Source organism: Falco cherrug, chromosome 8 (genome assembly GCF_023634085.1).
Source record: "Falco cherrug isolate bFalChe1 chromosome 8, bFalChe1.pri, whole genome shotgun sequence".
NCBI classification, from domain to species: Eukaryota; Metazoa; Chordata; class Aves; order Falconiformes; family Falconidae; genus Falco; species Falco cherrug.
Window position 1 is genome coordinate 33,074,615 of NC_073704.1, and position 20,455 is coordinate 33,095,069.

Below are 20,455 nucleotides of genomic sequence, written 5' to 3' on the forward strand. Positions count from 1 at the left end.
CAGAATCCTCCAAGGATAACCAGCTTCACAAATACAGCTGTGAAGACTGAGCTGGCTGTGGAATTTCAGGCTAGCAAACAGCTAAAAACATCTCTGATGCTGAAGATCTACTCTTACCCCTCTTTTGCAATGTGAATGTAATTAAGGAAAAACTAACAGAGGATACAAGAGGAGGTAAAAAAAACCCAAATGTTTATATTGCTTACCCAGAAGAACAAGGAAGAATAAGACTAAACAAACTTTTTCCTTATAAGAACAGAGCTCCAAGAGCATTTCCCATTAAAAGCAGCAAAGGGGGAAGGTTAGTTTTTGAAATCTTCTCTCTCTCTTACCACCAGCATAAGAGGGAAAAAAAGTATGAGTTAGACACTAGACACAGCAAAGCCTGTGTAGCTTAGTACAAAACTATGTATTTACCTAGACAGATGGGTAATGATAGGTTTCACCCCTATGTATTTCTATAAATCAATTGCTTATCTGAAGACTGAAGTCCTCACCTGTTCAGATGCTAACCAGTACATGTCACCTTTTAGAAGCAATGTCTCCCTTTTCCAGCATCAGCAGCTCCAACAGACTATACTAGGCAGACCAAAACAGGTAAAAGCCTACTAGAGATAGTCATAGCTGTGGGTTTGGTAATAAAACTTCTGATGAGCACCAAGTCTTTCCGTTTGAACAGCCTTGCCAGTGTTAAGCTAGTTTATACTTGATTCACCCCTCACTGCAGCTTTGGTACATGGCAACAGCAGTACTCTGTACACACAGCATTAGACCGAGCCTCTTCACAGTAATCTTCGTGGCGCTCCAGCTTTTGCGGGTTGCCTCTCATTTACACAAGGCAGATGCAAAGCAGTACCAGGCGTGACCCGACAGGTCTGGACACAAGCCCGTACGGCAGGAGCGCCGACTGCTGAGCCCCCTCTAGCGGCACAGCGACTGGAGAGGCTGGCTTGCGCCTTGCAGTGATTGCCATGTTGCAGCTGTCAAACAAGGGATGAATTCGGAATAATCGCTAAGGGATGACCATAACAACAGCTAAAGTACCAAATGCACTTTAATGAGTTCCAGATTTTGTTCCCAGAAGAAATTTATAACGTGTCAGTACATTAGGCAGGTACACAACTTCCTCAGAACTACAGGCATGAGGAAAACTGACTGTAATATACAGGTATTTAAAATTATTTGCAGAAACCAGTTTTCCACAGTATTAGAAATAAGGCATGTTTCAGGTGTGCAAGTGGCTGCTGTATCCAGTCCTCAGATGCCATATTTGCCCTTTAGTTCTTCCACTTTCGCTATGTAAGCTTTCATTGCGTCTTCTTTGGACATTCCTGAAGGACAGAACACAGGAAGCAGTCAGAACCTTTTGCATGCAAGTCACAATTCCTTGCTATAGCGTGTAGCAGCACGCTACCAGAGAGAAAAGAAGCTAAGAAGGTCACTTGGCTGTGAATCTAGTATTAAACAGACATATTAAGCAATGTTTCGAAGTGGCAAATACACTGTTGCTGTCTATACAAATAAAGTTCTATTAACGCTATAACAACCATTAGAGGAAAGCTATTCAACCAACTTAGACTGCATTTAAATGTGGTGCTGGCTCCTTAAAACACCAGAAAAATCCCATTTTCATAGATTAAATAATTTCTTTGGCTCTTATTTAGAGAGCAGCACCCAGTTGCATCTTCCACTTAGGAAAGCTTCAAAAGAAACAACTGAGGGAGAGCTCAGTCTCTGGGGTACCAGGCTGGGACCTGGAAAACTGACTCAAGTTGCTGCTGCTGCTACAGTTCTCCTTTGTGTGGCATCTTGGGCCAGCTGGGGGATATTTCACCTTAATTCCATTTCACACAGGCTACATTTTTCAAGATTACTTCTGCCTTGCAGAGGTAATCAAAAGTAAGTTTATCACAGCATTCTAGAACTCTTGTCTTATAAGGCCACAGTATTTTATTTCTTGCTGAACGACACATGCTTTTCTGACTAGTTTGCCTGTGGTTTTATTTACTAATTTTTAATTTTTTAAGCAGACACTTACCTTTCAATGCATTCCAGGCATCCCACTTTGCTTTGCCTTTGAAGTCCAGCATACCAGGGCGGTCTGAGAGAGACAGGATAAACAGCAGTATTAGTTTGTGTGGTCTGAAGGTAGGCAGTACTCATTCCTTTCCTGAAGGAAAGGGATATTTTAGCTCTTAACTATGATAAAATAAAATGGTTCATCTTTGCAGCTATTACTTACTAACCTGTAGTCAGAAGATCACCTCACGGAAGCATGCTGGAATGCTACTGGTGGCAACAGAGATATTCTCTGTCAAGTTCCCCTAAGACGGCAGCATTTGAGCAGATCACCACCAAATAGCATGATTTGGTTTTATCGTACTTTCTGAAGAGACTGCTGTTGCGTGTCAGCTCTCCGATTGAAGAGCATCAGCTTTAAAGTAAAGCAGAAATGCCCTAAGGTCCATTACACAGAGACATGAAATCAAAACTAGTAGCGTAAAGCTTAGAACTCATTATCATCAAGTTATTAGTATGTTTCTAACACACAGTTCTTCATTTGCTCTGTCATCTCGGGATATAAGCTCTGAATTCTAACTCATTTCATTGCAGGCTACATTGTGGCCAAATAAAGAAGAAATAAATGAGATACGGATGCGTATATGGTTATTCTTCACATGAAGTCCCCTTGATACGGAAAATAATATAGCAAGAAACATAAACCCCTCTGTGTTTTTACTTCCTGTCTCGTTGAAGACAATTCTTAGGATTAACAAATGGAACTGGACATTACCCACAAAAATACCCTTGTACTGCTCACATGGCAATGTGACCCGCAAAACTAGTTGGCAGCTTCACCGGTCTCCAACAAAAACCCTATTAGCTTACTCTTACACAGACTGCTTTTCTAGCCAACTCCTGTTAGCTACTGCTTCACAAAAACGCAGCAACATGCAGAAACATTGGTATATTAACAGCTCTAAAGCACCATTTCACCATAGCAAACATTAATACTGCTAAGGTCCACTCATACCTAAAGGATCAAACCTTAAAACCAGTTAGTTCTTCTCCCCCTCCATGCTGCTCATCTTGCGGGGTGTGTATGTGTCTGTGGGGGGTAAGAGACTGCAAGTGCCCATACTTACCATTTCCTGCACGCTTCGCTGCCAGCTTTTAATTTAATCGACACCCAATAAACTTCACCAGCAACTGGGTCAGGAGGCCAGTGCTCCAAACAAATGACCTTTTCCCTTTCTAATTCTAGTTACTCAAGTGTTATACGAGGCCAATAGAGACAGGCTTCATTCTAAATGTCATTCTTAGGCTGAGCTGCCAGTGACTTAAGTGTAGCAACAGAAGTAGCAGGAGAGATTTTTGCATAGCATACCTGCAGAGATATTTCTGCTACAGTCTTTCCAAGATGTGGTATTTAATTGCAGCTCCTATAAAGTTTTGTCCCCTTTTATGTTTTGGCTTTACAGTTTATTTTTAGCATCCAATCCAATTTAAACGAACTCCACCCCTCAAAGTTACTGCAATTCCACACTTGTAAGGTTTGCCTTGCTGTTTAACTGAGAAGTGTTTGTATTAAGGTAGCATCCCTCGGCCTAAGCAAGTACTTGCTGACAGAGGTCTCCAATAATCCCAAACCCAACATCTGCAAAAGCTAACACAAAGGATTCTCAGACTGTTGCTACACGATTTAGATGACTGTGGCTGGGTTAATCTAAAAACCACAAATTGCACAAACCCTTATCAGGTCAGCTTATGCCTGCCCGCATACAAATCCATGCCAAGTCGGTATTGAGCCGTTTTTGCTAAACCGCGGGATTGCAGGAAGGGTGGCACTCAATAGGGGAGAGGCCCTGCCTCCCCCGTCGCCTCCCGCCCAGCCCCCAAGCCGCAGCTGCCAGGCCGCTGCCCGCCGGGGGCCCTGCACAGGGCGGCGCTGCCCGCCGGGGACCGAGGCGAGGCTCACCCGTGTTCACGTCGCCCACCGTGGCCTGTTTGTAGTGACTGTAGACGTCGAGCATCTCCTGGTCCGTAGGCTGGGACTTGAGCTGCTTCACCTCCTCGGCGGCCTTCTGAAACGCGGCCTAGAGGGGGAAGCCGCAGAGCGTAGCTGGGGTCAGTACCTGCAGGCTGCCACTACCACCGCCCAACGCAGGGGAGAAGGACAGAAAGGGGGAAGAGGCACCCATCCCATCCCATCCCATCCCATCCCCTCCGCCCCCCGTCCCCTCAGAGCCCCCCGCACCTCAGTCATGACGGCGAGCCCAGCGCGTTACCGACCACCCAGCGTCTGCTGCACCGCCCCCGCCGCTCGGCCGCTTCACTCCTCGCCAGAGCGCCTGCTGGCCAATCCCAGCGCCACGGGCAACACGGCGCCAATCGGAGCCTGCCGGGGGCGGGGAGAAGCCGGGCACACGGCCAATGCGGATGCAGCGCGGGATGGGCGGGCTTCGAGGGAGCCGCGGCGCTGGCTGGCGTGAGGCGCTCGCCTGGCCATCGTCCGACAGCAGGCGGGAGCCCCGCCCAGCCCCGCTGCGGCTCGGAGGCGCGGGAAGGGGGCGGGGACAGGGCGCCTCGCAGCCAATCCCTCGGTGCGGTGGGTGGCACCGAAACGAGGTGATTGGTGGGGCTGTGCGAAGGCGGGCTGAGGAGAGGGACCCGGAAGCGCCGGCGGGGCAGTCGGTAGCAAGGCTGAGGGGGGGGTAACGGCCCTGCTGGGGCGGGACGGGGGCTGAGGGGGCTGTGAGGGCTGAGGGAGGCCGTTCGATCTCGAACGGATACCTGGGGCGGGTGGTGCTCCGCCGCGGGTCCTGGTGCTACAGCGGGTGGGCCTAAGCTGGGCGGGCCCAGGGGTGGGCCCCCTTCGCAAGAGGTACCGGTCGGCAGCGCCTCTGCCCCGGCCAGCGCCTGCAGGGGGTCTGCTGTGCTGCCCCGGTACCTGGTCTCCGCCCGAGGTGGAATCGGTCTGTTGGGTCTGTGCAGTACTTGTGAAAAGCGGCGGTCTCTGCTCCCAAATCTGTATTCTTACAGCGTTCTTCCACGCTGCTCAGGAGAAAGTTAATTGAATGCTATCCCCTTTCCTTTACTCTCTACTGTGCCCTCCAGGTCTCAAGCCCATGTGCAACAGCATCAAGAAGATATTAATATTTGCTGTATAGCAAAAATCTAGTGATTTTAAGGTACAAAGTATGCTTTTCTTGATTGGCATCTTTCATTTGTGTATCACAGCTTATTTACAATGAAAATTGAGTTAAGAGCTCTGGGAGTTATTGACCAAGGGGATGTAAAAGCAAGTTACCTTCTGATGTGGAAGGCCTGTGTCCCCATTCTGCAGAAAGTATTTGAAGAAAATACTGCTTGCTTACTTTGCTAGGACAAATACAGCAAGGATTGGGAGATGCCTGGCTACCTGCATGATGGTGGGGTGCTTAGATAATCTCCCCTCGCAGCACGGAAGGAGAAAAAAAAAAGCCATACACACACAAAAAAAGAACATGAAAGGATGAATAGGCAAGAGAATCCCTTGCAGGACTGGAAGTGGTGACTGAAATGGCTGCTGAGGGATAGGAGATGCAGAGGCTGTACTGTGTCCCTGGCTGATGTTGCAGCACTTAGACTGCAGTCTTTGCTCATTGCTGCAGCAGCCACGGCAGTTTACTGTGTGACCAGAAAGCAATGTTGTTGAGGAATACCCAGCACCAAAATTAAGAGAAGATTGTCAAGGTAGGAAATAGCTTGTTTTCCTGTGGAGAGAAAGAACCCAATGGAACAACACGTGGGCTTGTTTGTAGAGGGGCTTGGGTTCATAAGCTGCTTCTGTTGTAGTTTCTGCTCTCCGCTGAAGTACTATAAGCCCTGTAGACCATTCTAGAGACCTACTATTTTAAATTAAATCAAGCCTCTTAATTATGTAGTAGTATACCAGGAGAATTATTTGCATGTGTATGTGGGGGAGGTTTTTCCACATTCTGTAGGGAGGTAAAAATGAGCGTTGTGTAACAGCTTAAGGCATTTTTCAGGGTATTATGTCCTCTATGATATAAGTATATTAAGAAGGTTTTGGGTTTGTTCATTTTAGTACATTCTTTTAGAGCACAATGTTACTCACCCAGCAGGTAGTCTTCAGTCACTTAAATCCCAAACAACATACTTGCATTTATCTACAACATTTTTGTGTGCTTAATAGGGAGTCTGGTGCTGTATTACACAGCACAGGTACAAATACTGGACTATTTGGTGTGCAGTATCAATAATATCCTAGACAACCCTGTTTGTTTTGAGATTCTGATACTGCTTCTGTAGAAATAATAGAAATAAAGTCCTGAAAGACAAAATGCTATTGAATTTCTCACCGTGTTTTAATCTTTGCCTGAGACCCGCTTGTACCTTGTTTCCTAGCTGCGCTCATACACAGAGGAAGGGCAATCATTCCTCTCTTTAATGTTTTCCAGGTTATTCAGAATTAATTCTCATGTCAGCAGAAAGCTCAACCATCACAGTTCGTCTTGTTCGCTCTTTTGAACACCGGAATTTCAGACCTGTAGTGTATCATGGAGTTAACTTGGATCAGACAGTAAAGCAGTTCATTACTTTTGTGCAGAAGGGTAAGGGGCTGTTGCCTTACTCGTTTGTTTCAGTGCCATGTGTTGTTGTCTCTGCACAAGAAAGTGGAGGGGAGCAAATGAATGGGAATTCTGTGGCTTTGGTAGAGATGCCAGATTTGTGTTTACATCCCCTGTGCGCTCTCCTCCCTTGGATTAAAGGTCTGGAGTTAATAAGGGTGTCTATGGTCCATGTGCCATGCCTGAATCTGGATAGACTGCTCCCCCTGCCCAGATCCCCATGTTTAGTCAAAAAGAGACGCGGGCATTGTGCATTTGGCTCAGTGCCTCAGGCTCCTTGAGTGGTGCTGTCAGGCAGCTATTCATAAATTAACAGGAGTAAATTAGTAAAATTTAGAGAGCCTTTGATCCTTAGGAACTACACCAATATGTGGAATGTGGGAATGCAAATCTGTTTGCTATTTGTGAGAAGAGAGGACCTCAAAAAATTGTTTTTGACACTGCGAGGTCTAACTGTGCATGTTTGCTGCCCAGTTTGTGTCTCCATCTTGAGCTTTGTGGTATGGATTTACTCATCTATGAGCTTCATGGTTTAGAAGCCTGGCTGAAAGTGACAATGTATCTGAAAGTTAATTAACGTAGACCAGCCCACACAGTGACTCAGTAGTTAGGGCGTTACCCTGATCTTGCAGATGTATTTCTACACACCTAAATGGAGACATTCAAAGAGTGCAATATAACATCATTTGATTTTTTTTTTTTTTTTACATGAAGTCAGCTTAAACAAGTCTCGAACTGTTATAGCTGATAATATTTGAGCAACTTCTAGGACATTGCCCTGGGCCTCACAGCTATATAGTGTTTTCAGCAACTTCCGTACTTCTTGACAGTGATAGGCATGGCAATATTGTAGGATGCTTTGAGAAAACTACAAGCACTTCCAAAACATATGGTACAGCTGCTGTTATGAAGGATAAAATAAAAAACAATGCTAAGAAACTTGCTTTTGATGTGTGCAGTATTGCAACTCGTTGTTATTTGAGACAAAGCTAGCATCTTGAATAAGGCTTTTTGGAACCTCATTCCACAGATGGATAGTGCTGTTCTTGGTCCAAAAGCTGTGTTCCTTCCTTTACTGTAACCTGTTTTGAAGGGGGAGTTTGAGATAAATTGTTAAACTACTGATGAAAGTAAGGTTTCAGCCGCCTTGCTGCTTAGCATCGCAAGGTGGCTGGGCCTTCCAAGGCCCAGGTTGAATCCCTGCGTGTCACTGGAAACGCTGGCACCAGGGAAGGTGTTAGTGTTCTTGCAGTTGCTTATGGGCTGTGTCCTGCGTGGGTCTAAAGAGTTAATTTTCTACAGTTTGGCTTCCTTTTTGTGGCTGGTTCCCATGGCTGTATTTACTGAACAATTCAGTTATGAGTGACAGTTGTTTGCTGTTTGTATAAGGTAGAGGGAGATGCTGTGCAAACCATTAACAAGATGTTCCTGCCAGCTTTCTGAAGGATCAGACTCCTGTGATCATATCTTAATTGTATTGACACACTGTCCTCACAGGTCGTTTTGTTCAGAGGGACTTCAAGCTCACGTGAAATTAATCAGTACGGAGAAAACACAGAATTTGAGCCAAAGGTTGTGTTTTAGTATTTGATGCTCAAACAAGTCTCCTGTGTTGTGGATTTATTTTGATGTAAAGGATGTCCAGGGTGCATATATTGCATAATAATGAAAAGTAAAATATTGGAAATAATAAAAGACAACTGTGTTTTAACTTGGTGCTTTATATTTTAATAGATGTGTCTTCAAGAACAGCACTTCCTCCTCCTTTTAGAAATTACAAGTATGGTAGGTGTGGTTTTTTTCTTTTTGTTTTAATTCCTGTAAAATGCAGACATAATATTTTATACCAGTTTTTATACAATTTAAACTGCTGTAGAATCCTCATGCTGCTGGCAGTGCCTGCCTACATTTGCAACTCTGTCCAGCTCTTGTAGCTGGGGTTGTACCACTGGGATCATGTCTACAGAGCTTGGCTGTTATTTTGAAGTTCCGTATTAATCTTTGAATTAGGCTGCATGTTATACATTATTTGCTAATTGGTACCAATGGTTTTTAGTATTAATTTTTTATTACTTCTGTAAGTGCCTTTTAATGCTCTTTTTACTGTAGTGAGCAGCTTGTGGTCTCAAAGGCTTTGAAACTGTAGTTGTCTATGGACTTATGTATTTTAGTATCTATTTACTAATTGTGAAGTCAGAAGCAGGAGCTGAAGTCAGTAAATAGAAAATGCTTAAGACTTATATACTTAAATAATTTACATGATATAAGAGAAGCAGAGGAACTGGTGAAATAGCCTGGTGTGAAGTTATGTAAAGCTATGTGTATATTTCCTTTTTGTGAAGATTGGCATGAACATGTGCAATTCATCTGTTTGGGACAGAATCTACTTTCAAAATAGACTAAATTATTTCCTTTCCTGGAGTCTGTTAACTCAGATGTGAGTAACGTATCTTTTCCTGAACTCGGCAATTCTGAAAGTTCCCTTGGAGTTTTGCTGCAAGGGATCCTCTCTCTCCCATGTTCTTGGAGTTAACAAAATCCTTCCTCTACAGTGATTCAACGAATTGTATGAGGAACCTACTTAATACATGTGAATGGTAATAGAGTTTACTTGCCTATTTAAAAAAAAAAGAAAAAAGAAAAAGCCAAGCATTTTGTTCTGTGTTCTTGCTGATGGTGAAAGAGATAGTGCAAAATGAAAGCAGAAGAAGAGTTAGGGGTTGAGATTTATGTTATGCCTGTGGCAAAGACTTGAATGTTATGATTATTTTTAATACATTACTTAAGGTCTTAAAATCTAGGTAACTGTAAGTTTGAATTTGGAGTGCCCTTCCTCTCTCCAGTATCTGTGGCTTTGGCTAGATGAGGGTGTCCTATCTAGAACTGCTACTGTCAGTGGTATTCCTTGTGTTCCCTATCCCTGCTGCTAGCTGTTTCATCACTTAGAGCATCAGTTTAGTTTTTCCCAAGGCGTATGTTGTGGCTGAGTGCCTGATTGTGCTGTGCAGAACTGAGCATAATGTGGGTGAAAAACACTGCAGAACTTAAAAACCTGTTATACCAGTTAGTGGGGGCCTGCTTTTAGTGGGATGGTGTTAGCTGCATGGAAATTTTCACACAGAAAAATCAAAGCCAAGTTCCTCACCTTCCCTTCAGGCTGTGAATCATCTAGGTTCATGTTTTTGGCATGTCTTGTGTGCTCTGCAGTCTTTGTTGTATTTTGGTGATGAAAGAGCTGTGAGACTTCTGCATGACTAGTGCTCGTAAGAATCAGATTTTTCCTCCTTTGTTTGGCAGTGCCAGAAATCTCAGGTGGACCTGGCTGTCTCTCACCTGGCCTGTTATGGCTTCTTCTCTCTAGAATTCAGCACCACTTTGTTCTCTCAACATCATCTATAATGACATCACATTTTCCCTCTTGTCTTGGTGCTCTAATTCACGTATCAATGCTTTCATTTTCTCTTCATTGCTCTGTAGACACTGTTCTTGTCCTTGGTCTAGAACTCTTCTCAGTCAATAGTCTCATCTTCCTACCCTGTCATTGCCATCTTTTCACTGACGATGGCAGCCTGGGTGCCAGCTTGTCTCGTAAGCTGCTTCTCAATTCCCTCTCTCCATGAATGCAGAGCAATGTGGTAGACAGTTCACAGAATCAGACTTAGAAAGTGATTTCTTGTCTGTTGTCACAGAGTATTTACTACTGGAAAAGGATAGATAAAAATTTGGGAATATGATTGAGTGGAATTAAATGGGGATGAAATAACAAAGGCTATTGAGAGGACTTAAACCACAGTCTCTTCTCATTATGATTAAAGTCTTCATTTCTGTGACAGAGTTAGAGAAGCCCTTTGAATAGCTCAGGTGAATATATGATAAACTGCTGGATGCCAGTGGTGGAGTTGTGAACAAATAAAATAGAGACAACAGTTCAGAGAACGGACAAAGGCTAGAGAAAAGGGAATGTGGCAAAGTAGATGGAGAAACTTAAAACTAGCAAGCAGAGGCTGGATTATATTTGCTGTGGCAGAAAGGTTTCATGATTGCAGTGTATTTTTGCTGTGATTGCTTGGTCTTTTTTGCAACACATCTATGCAAGATGGGTCCTGGTAATTGCAAATTAATATGTGTCTTGCTTCTAATGCTGCAATTATTACAACATATTAAGGTTGCCTTCTCAGTAACCTCTGCAGTGGGAATACAGAGTAGTTTTTACTTTCTATAATGTTTTAAATAAAATGTTCAAAATGGGCCATTTTGGTGGTATGAAAGCAAACTTCTGAATGGGAATGTGATATCTGTTATTCTGAACATCTGAATACTTGCTTTCAGTAGTTTGGAAGTTGTTTTAGCCTATATTTAACTTTCTTGCATCATTCTCTTACTAGACTATTTTAACATGTAGTGTTCAGTTAATGCACAAAAACAAAGTAGAACAGGAAATGACCAGCCGAGCAGAACTGGTTTTTGCTTTTTTGCTGGGAAGGGATTCATGTGTCACTCTGAATTTGAACACAGAGGCTTTAGAGTTTGATTTTTTTTTTTTCTTTTTTTTTTAAGCACTGCATGGGCATCTTCTGACTTCCATTCCCTCTGGATCTTTGCACTCATCTGGTTGCTTTAGTGATCACATTATTTTCCCCTCTTTCTCCCTTCTGTTAACAAAGCCCTGCTAACATTGCCAGAGGAAAGCAGTATTTTTTTTATATAACATAATTTCTTAAAAGTCCTACACTGCACAAGCATATCAGAGGTAAATATTATTGAAGAGGGTATAGCATTAAAAAGAGGAGAGGCTGTACATGTTCATGGAAAATGGACTTGCTTAACAAAATTTCTGTGGTGGGTGCTTTCTTCATGAGAAGGAAAATTTGAAGGAATGAGTTGAAGTGGTCAGGTTACTCTGTCTTAATCACTTGCTGCCTATCGTCTGAACTGTAGTAGCTGACAGTGCATAAATGCTGTCTGTCCTGCACCACCTGCATGTGTAAAACCTGTTAGGTTAAAACACCCTAACTGGCATTTAAATTGATGTGTTTTGACTGGCAATTGGGATGGTCATTAGTTAGTTACTGTAATTCAGCCAGCAGACAGGAGCCCAATAGGATGTGGTACCTTGAGATGTTGGATTGATTGGTTTAAGAATGTGTCTGCAGGACTGGGAAATCAAGATGTTTTCTCCTCTTTTAGGTTGAAGAAACAAAATTTTATTAACAAAAGATTTTGAACCTTAGCCCTTTGTTTGTCTCTCTTTCCCCAAGTACAACTTTCAGTGTTACCTGCCTGTTAAGCCTTATTTTAGGAAAACATTGTATTTTCTTTCAGATACGATGAAGATTATTCACCAAGCACACAAATCTAAGGTATGATTATTAGCTGTGTTCTTCCCTTTTTACATGCTTTAATTGAAGTGGATCTCTGCACTGTCAAACAGGACTGGGGCAGAGGCACTCAGTAAATTCTTATTATCTTTGGTTTTTGGTTCTCTGTTTTGCAGACTGGTGAACTTGTAGTGAGTTTGGAAGATGATGACAAACTGATCTTGAAAGAAGATAAAACGCTGAAAGGAGCTGGAGTAGGTAGGAGTACATTTGTATTGACTAAAGGTGCTGTTCATTGTGGTTGTCATTAAATTGATAACTGGCTGATTATGTTTGGATAGTCTGCCGAAAAGTAAATGCTATTCCTGATGCTCTTTACACTACTTGATAATTATGCAGGGAAGAGGGGGGGATAATGTACATTCAAATCATTGGACTGAGGGCAGCAGGTATCTGCACTCAAATGTTCAGAATGCAAATTGTGATTTTTAGAGGGTATGCTTATAATTCTGCTGAGAGTAATTTTAAATGATTGACAGATAGGTTATTAGTACCATGTCTGCTTAGTCTTATCAGTAACATTTAAACTGATGTTTTGGTTAGAAATGTAAGTAGTGGAACCAGCATGGAATAATGAAATAAGATTAGATTTGTTTAATGTGCAGCATACAGTGCCTGATAGCCAGATTGCTCAGGAAAGCTCAAGCATTATCATTTAGAGAATGTGCTGAACATAGCAAAGAGTTGAAACTTGACCTGATTTCTCATATTTTGACAGGGGACTACATATAGGGCATGTCTTTTGGTAATAATGTAAAGAAATGTCTGTCATGATAAAATTGATGGTCCCTGGATGTCCTTTGGGCTTCACATAAATGTGGCTGAATGACTTTGTGGCAGCAGGGTACTTAAGGGATGTAGTTGTATTCCACCTTGATATGGACATTTGCTCATTTGAATCTGATTTGCCTAGCTGGAATGCTTAACTGCCTGTGCTCTAAGTGTGGGGGTTTCGCAAAGAAAGCTCCCTCCTGTTCCTGCTGCCCTCTGATAGCTCCCCAGCTGGGGTATGGGATTTCTTTCACATAGGTTTCTTGGCTTTTTTGTTTCTTTACATTTACTTTCTGGTTTCAAGTGATTTGGAATGTCTTTTTAATGTTTCTCTCTAGGGTGTACTGCAGCTGGCCTCAGTATACCTTTCCTAAAGGTCTCTGGGTGTTCCTATAATATGAATGATAGTTACTGTCTGGCTGTTTGTACTAAACCAGGTCTTTTTATCTGGAGAGAAAAGAAAAGAAAAAAAAAGTTCCTCAGAAAGGAGGATTAATGGCACTCAAGTCTTACAGATTTGTCATTTAGTTAGCAGAAGATTCATTTAAGCATGATTTTTATCTACCTAAGGCATAAGAGGCAATGCAGTTCAGGAGAGGGACTGATGACAGTGCCAAATGTTGAATTAGAAACTGCATTGTTCAGAGCTGCCTTCTTTCAAAAAGGTATTGATAGCATTGATAAATATCTGTATATATTATCCATCTTTGAAACTAACCTGTAGCTACAGCAGTGAAACAGTTGGATGTGATCTCAGAAAAGGTGTCAAAACATCAGGATAAATGTTATAATGAAAGGAAACTGGAGTAGACCAGCCTGTTCTGCGTCTCTGCATGGAGAGGGTGGCTTATTAAAGACACAAGATAATTCAAAGCTGCTTTCTATTTTTTTTCAGAATAACTAACAGCAGTTAATTGTTAATGTATAATGGGTAATTGTGATAGAAAAGAAAAACTCTTGCTTTGTAAAATGCAGCATGCCATTATGCTATTTTGAATTTTGGTATGTTCTAGCATATCTTGGTAGGAAAATTAGCTAAGTTGGAAGTGGGGTCATTGTAGTAAAATCTTAAAGATTTTACTACTTCTTCTTCAACAAGAAGTGGGAAAGAGTAAACCAAGGAAGTATGATAGCATATACCACTAGTCCTTGTTTTTTACAGTTTCATTTAAATCAGTAAGGTTTTAAACCTCTTGTTGACATATTACATTTTTCCAATGTCTAGCCTAGACAACATTTGCTAGAATAAAAGAGAGAATTGCCGTTCGAAAATCTGGGAAATTCTGAGATACACAGAACGTTTTTTCTAAGCTGCAGTTGATTGCCCTTGGCACTTTACAGGGTTGGGCTAGAGAGTTATAAATTATGAGGACATTAGATAAGTATCCTCGGGAAAGCCTCTGTGGTAGCGATTATTATTACAGTTATTATCTAGTCAGCAAAGTTAATGCTTCCCTGTTTTGGTGGTGGTTTTTTTTTTTTTTTTTAAAGCAAGGTGTATGTTAATAAAGTGTTCAGTATTCATTGCAAACAGTGTTGTCGGTTTTCTAGTTGAGATTCTAAAACCCCTTCTGCTCGGTTTTTTTTTTTTTTTTCTTTTTTACAAGACAGGCAGACTTCATTAACTTCAGGTTTAATTTAAAAAACGAATGTGGAACTTATTGGCTCAGCACCTTAAAGAATTTCATGTTTAATAATTGTGAAGGCTTTCCATCAGATTTGTCTCTGTTCTGAATTAGTAATGTTGCTGACTTATTGTTTTAGAAGAGGAAGTCCTTGACCTACTGGGTTGAAAGAATTGTGACTGCTCTGAACCTTTGTGGGTCCTTTAGCTCTGCCATATCCCCTGTGAATAATTAGAGGTATTTGAAGGTATTGCTGGAGAAGCCAATTTGTGTCTTTCACTTTGCATATTGTTGAAGCCTCATGAATTAATCATCAGCAGGGCAAAAAATTAACTTCTTCAGACACATATTTTGATGGGTCATGAGGGAGAATGTAAAGTGATCTGTAAAATATTCTACTGATCCTCTAAGTATTAAATTATTATACCTACAGGCTAATTTAATCGAAAAAATTGTTTCTTTTTCCCTTTCCTAACAGAAAAATGCACAAAAGAAAGAAAAAGAAAATAATGTTTCATTATTTTTTAGCATGTGAAGGCGTTAGGAATGCAATCACTTAATTTGCTGAATGCTTATACAAGCAATTCTGAGGCTGTGTTAAACAAACCTTGAGGTGTCTTGTGTACATATTTACTTCTATACATTCAGGTTCTTGATTTTTGTTCTTGTTTTGTAACAAGGTTAAATTACATCTTTAATACTAGAATCTTTTTTTCAAAAATGCATGTTGGGGCGGGGGGGAAGTGTGTGGTGATTTATAATTGTCTTTAACAAAAAAGTTGCCAGTTCTCTTCTAAGATTCTAATAGCTGGCTGTTGGGTGGTTCATTTACTGGTGTGCTAAATATTTAATTTTTTTATTCATTCTAGCAAATGAGACCGAATTAGCATTCTTCTGTGAGGAAGATTACAGAAACTACAAAGCTAATCCTGTTTCAGCCTGGTGAAGATCCCAAGAGATTGTTTTGTTTTCCCATACCTGTTGTAAATTTTCCTTATTCTGCTTAATGAGATTTTTCTTAAAGATCAATAAATCCTAGAGGATTGCTTTGCAAACAGTGCAGTTCCCTTCCTATAGAAATTAATTTCTGTCGATATGCTACGACTGAGAGAAGGAAAACTGGGGGACATAAATTACTTTTTGTCCTTCTTGCTTTTCTTTTTCCTTTGCTTGCTTCTTATGATGCAAGCAGTGCAATCTCTGACCTGTGATACACATTCTTGGTGCGATCCTACAGTAGACATTAGTTACATATGGAGACTGTACAGTACACAGGAAGATCCCATTACAGTTTTAACTTATAATGAAAATGGAAAAGTTTTATGACCAAATCAGTGGGTATTATTGAGATCTTGAGAAGAGAATCTTTGTTTCAAGTCATTGCTTTAATTCTCTCATTTTATGTTTGGTCTTTTTTTGTTTAAATGGTGGAGACTGGCAAGCATTTCTGAATGTGTTCCTTTATATTCTCTTCCAGCCCTCTTTAGCATGCTGAAAGGGACAAGTGACTGTTGGGAGGCTTTTGTGTTCAAGGACCAGCTGGCCTGTCTCTAGTTTTACTTCACAGAGACACCTTCATGTAAGAGGTACCAACCTGAGTTCTGCTAGGACATCAGTGTGCATAAGTAGGAACTGGGCATTTTTCCAAGTGGAATGAAAGCTGATGGTTTCAGTTTTAAGCCTAAAACTTGAATGATTGCATTTTTGCGAGGAGAGGCCCATTCTGCGAGCCACATGTTGTCAAGATGGGAATTGATTCTTTCCTGCTTTCTAAGAGCCAAATACTTCATTGCTATATGTTAGTTCTTTGTTATTCCAGGCTTTCCTACTACATTAACCAAATAAAAAATAACAGAAAACCCAATCATGCATCCAATAAAGTACCTTTAGATAGATACTGCATATGAAACTGCTTTTTAGGTGGTACCAAGATGGGACACTGTGCCTTTAAGTCTCTCTTCACTGAAACAGAAATTATGCTGGCCCTCTGCCTTAGCAGCCTTTTTGGCTATAGGTTCTGCTAAATCAAATGAGACCTCATGTACAATTGCTTTAGACCCACACATCCACCCTCAGCTCTGGGTGAGAGCTGACAGCACTATTTCCACAAGAGACTTTCCAGAGAAATAAGCTTACCGTTTCCTAGAGCTTTGATGATATATTTTTTTTTAATTGACATGTGATAGTGAAAGCAGATGTGTGATTTCCAAAGTATCTAAATAAAAGTTCTCTTTACTTTAGATGTAGGGCCAAAGAGACCTCTATGTATTGTTCCCACCTCATTTTCTTCATCATTCCTGACAGTGCTCTGGTTTAGGCTGGTTTTGATAGCTGGTGTTACTTACCAACAGCTTTGCTTCAGACAGAGTTATTGTCTTGTGCAAGTAGTCTACCACTTTGTCATCTGTGATTAAAAAGGTGATTGTATCTTTATCTGGTAAGGAGGATTCCTGTGTCACTGAAGTCACATGTGCTCTCTTGGGATTTCAATGCTGTTACGCATTCTCTGATGAATTTGTAAGGAGAACTTACCACTTGCCTCTTCTTTCTGTCCAGGCTGCCTTTCTGTTGTGGTACCTGCTCCCTAAACATGGGCCCATGTCTCAGCTACCTTCCTACACAGTGCATCAAGTTTGCAGATGTGTTATACTGGCTAATACCAATTTGTACTCATCTTCTCAGACAGTTTAAGCTAAAGCATTGCACTCCAGAGTATACCAGCTTTGTTCAGCCAAATTTATAATAATGAAGGTAACTTTGTAAGAGGTAGATGGCATACTGGAGAGATCAATGTCTCCGACTGTCCTACCAAGTCATCAGGATGACATCTGTCAGCACACTCAGGCTTTCAGACTTGAGCAAACACTGTCATTCTTTTCCTCATGTTCTGGGGTTTTGAATTTGGTCTCCAGCCCTTTCAGACAGATTTGGATTGGTTTTGTGATCCTTCTTCTCTAAGGCATTTGTGTTTGAAATAGTCACCGTATTTGAACAACTGCCCTTTCTTGGGCTAGTACAGTTACAAATGTTCAGTGCCACATCAAGTGTGGCACAGTGAAAGAGCAATTCTTACAGCGTCAACGAGAAAACGGTAAATGTTTTAATGCAAATATTCAAGAATTATGTGTCTGGCTTCTTTTTCCAAGGGAAGAGTTAAACTAGTGCTTTGTGAGCTCAGCTCACTCTGGCCATGGCACTTCATTGGCCCCTTTCTGCAGCAGCACAGTAGAGCCTTTTGTAATGCTCTCAATGACCATACTTGTAAACTGGTTTCTTTCTGAAGTGTTTTTCTACTGTGGGTTTCTGTGGGGGTTTTGGTTTTGTTTGGGTTTGTTTTTTTTTTTTTTTTAGACCTTTAATGATACTTCTTTCAAATTAACCCCACAAAACCATGGATGGTAACTGAGAACTTGTTACAATAGCTGCTGTTCCAATGTTTTTGGGTGGTATATGGTATAGCCTTGTGTCAAAGTAGGTTTGGATCCAGGACTGTTAGGTATTGAATTAAATCTGTGCACACTGGCTAATAAATTACTGAAGACTGAGGTATCTTTGCCCATGTTGTTATGAAATCCTCCTTCTATTGAAAGAAGCCACCTACAGGTTGGTAACGTGGTTTGTTATCCTAGCAGAGGTCATGAACTACATCAGTTTACAATTACTGTTAATCAAAGATGGCTTCCCCATAATGTGTAGTGGGGCAAGTCATGTAGCTTTGCTAGTGTTCTTAAGACATCATGGGGTTAATAAGGATTCATCTTTCAGAGGGTGTCTTTGGGTCTTTCACCAGCTTTTTTTTTTTAAACAAGAACAGCAGCATCCAGAGTGGGTGCTGAAGTAAGATACTTGCGCTGGGTTGTAGCACTATAGGAGGGAAAGGTAGTTAACACAAAGCTCTATGTGTGTGTGTGTGTGTGACTTGGGTGTTTCTTGGAGAAAAAAGTCACTTCGGAGAGACTGGTGTTTTAGTTACAAGGTGTGAAAGTATAGCTACTAAAGGAGAAGAAAGGAAATTAGGAAGGGAGTTATCATGAAGAAGAGGTAACAGTGTAACTGAATAAAGATGCAAAATCTTCAATGTATGGCACTCTTGGCATAAATACTGGAGTAGTGCTGCTTGAAAATGCATGAAATAATGCATTTTAATAATTTCTGGAATGGAACTCATAAACTGCTGGAATAGGCATCCTGGTCTTTCTGGCTTTGTCATGTTATACTTTCTGCATGCAAAGGTGTGTATTACACAGTCTTGTGTATTTTTCTGTCCAGGAGTAGTTATGTTGCCTCTTGAAGAAGCAAGAGCTGAGAAAACTGCTGATGTGGATAGCTGAGTTAAATGTTCACAGTGACCAGTGGGACAAAGGAGTCCTCAAAGATCTGATATGCATCACCATTAAAGTTGGGGAACTGCTTTATTTGATGTGAACATTCTGTCTTAAAGGTGATCTAGAGAGATGTTGTGAGCTGTGGTGTTCCTCTTTTATTCCCTGGGAGTATTCAGCGCATCCCCTGACAGATCACTACTTAGAAATGAGCTTGCAAGTAACAGTCCAAGAGTTACCACAGCCATGACAGGACATCCATGGGTCCTGTATTGGAAGCTAATAGCCACAGAAATCCTGAGTGTCCAGAGATCAAGAATGAAAACCCAGAACATACAGTACTCATTCCTGGCCTCATATGATTGATAGGATCTTGGTTTCAGAGGAACGGCAGCCGGCTGGAGCCATTAAAAATACTTGAGACAAGCGCACATTTTTGCTTATTAACCAGTTTGGACTGGGCACAGTCTTCCTGGTTGGCACCCAATCCTCCTTCCATGACTTCCTTTTTGTAGCACTACTTGGCACACAGGTTTGCAAATGATTAAGTCAAGCAACGATGCCCATTAGGCAACTTTGCTACTTTTCATATTATCAGGACATTGACTTTTCCCTGCTACCTGCTTTCCTACTCAGAGAAACAGGCGCAGCTGTGCGTGTTTTCCCAGCCACTTCCCTTTGCTCCTTGCTGCCACCTCTGCTGATTTGCAGTGCTTTAATGGTTAGATTTGCACCTCATCTGATATGCAATAGCAGCAGTTCCTGTGGCAGTGAATGTACACTTTTTTTTTTGTTCATGAAGAAATATGCTTTGAAATAAAGAGGAGACCTTTTCTACATTGCCGCTTATACTGCGTAACAAAGGATCTTTTCTTGCTTTACAGGAGGACTTGTATAGGACAGCACTGTCCACTGGTCAGTGGCAACAAAAATGTTTTTATCATAATGCTTTGTGTCTTAGAAGGAAACAAGGGAAGTTGTATCAGAAATGGGGGGGGAAGCAGTGAAAAGCCAAGACCTATTGCCATAAACTGTCTTTGTCTGCAGAGAAAGCCACCAGATGTCAGCACAGCCTGTTCTTTCATTCTCCAGAACCTGTAAGCAAAGAAATATGTAATGTTTATGAGAAGTGCTCATCTGTGAATTGGTTTAGCCTGCAAAGTCTGCGCTAGGGTTCTGGTGATGAAAGCTGAATCTTTCCTTGCAGAAAGTATTTCTTTTTATATTAAAATCAAAAAGCGGCAAATTGAACTGGTATCAGTGCTTAAATTCCTCTTGTTAGAGAGCATCCTTTGCAGAGCCACTTCCAGCGTATCTAAATCTTTGCATGCTGTGAAGAGGCATTTGCAGAACATTCATTTGAAGAATTGTCTGGAAAAGATCAGTGTTAATTTGCTGAGGTTTTGTAAAGTAGACTTTAAGTATGCCTATTTTTTTTGAACACAAGGAAAACCACCCAGAACAGACACACACGCAAAGCAGAGCAAAACATTTTCAGCAGCACGGCTTAAACACACAACAAATGTATCCTCCATGCTTCTGACCCTAAGCTCCTACTATTTCTTCCTTGTAGTGCAAGGGCTCAGGAGAACCTGGCGCTGCGTTCCCTGGGCCATGCTTCCTGAGCTGTGGTGAGGTATGAGTTTCAGAGCCTGAACCCAAGCACTGTGCACAGCTTTACGCTGTCAGTGATTGAAGTGTGCATACAGGGACAAGGTGCAACA

At 41.5% G+C, this 20,455-nt stretch overlaps 2 protein-coding genes across 8 annotated transcripts; one reads left to right on the forward strand and one right to left on the reverse strand.

Annotated features, from left to right (window-relative positions):
* Nucleotides 1-1,036: 1,036 nt before the first annotated feature.
* On the reverse strand, nt 1,037-4,407 carry DBI (diazepam binding inhibitor, acyl-CoA binding protein). The gene is made up of 4 exons (XM_055717928.1): nt 4,259-4,407; nt 3,980-4,097; nt 2,039-2,101; nt 1,037-1,331 (listed from the first exon to the last, which is right to left on the reverse strand). The coding sequence occupies exons 1-4, from the start codon at nt 4,265-4,267 to the stop codon at nt 1,258-1,260; spliced, it is 264 nt and encodes an 87-aa protein (XP_055573903.1). The 5' UTR covers nt 4,268-4,407; the 3' UTR covers nt 1,037-1,257.
* A 104-nt stretch (nt 4,408-4,511) lies between these two features.
* On the forward strand, nt 4,512-17,956 carry C8H2orf76 (chromosome 8 C2orf76 homolog). 7 transcript variants are annotated; one of them, XM_055717922.1, is made up of 8 exons: nt 4,512-4,629; nt 5,044-5,192; nt 6,465-6,617; nt 8,370-8,420; nt 11,958-11,995; nt 12,130-12,211; nt 15,279-15,351; nt 15,887-17,956. In XM_055717922.1, exons 3-8 carry the CDS (start codon nt 6,485-6,487, stop codon nt 15,894-15,896), a joined length of 387 nt encoding a protein of 128 aa, XP_055573897.1. In that variant the 5' UTR covers nt 4,512-4,629; nt 5,044-5,192; nt 6,465-6,484; the 3' UTR covers nt 15,897-17,956. The 7 variants fall into 7 exon arrangements, with proteins under 7 accessions (XP_055573897.1, XP_055573899.1, XP_055573902.1 ...); XM_055717921.1 differs by lacking the exon at nt 4,512-4,629 and adding an exon at nt 4,644-4,695; XM_055717920.1 differs by lacking the exon at nt 4,512-4,629 and adding an exon at nt 4,647-4,695 and having other exon boundaries at nt 5,119-5,192.
* Nucleotides 17,957-20,455: the final 2,499 nt, after the last annotated feature.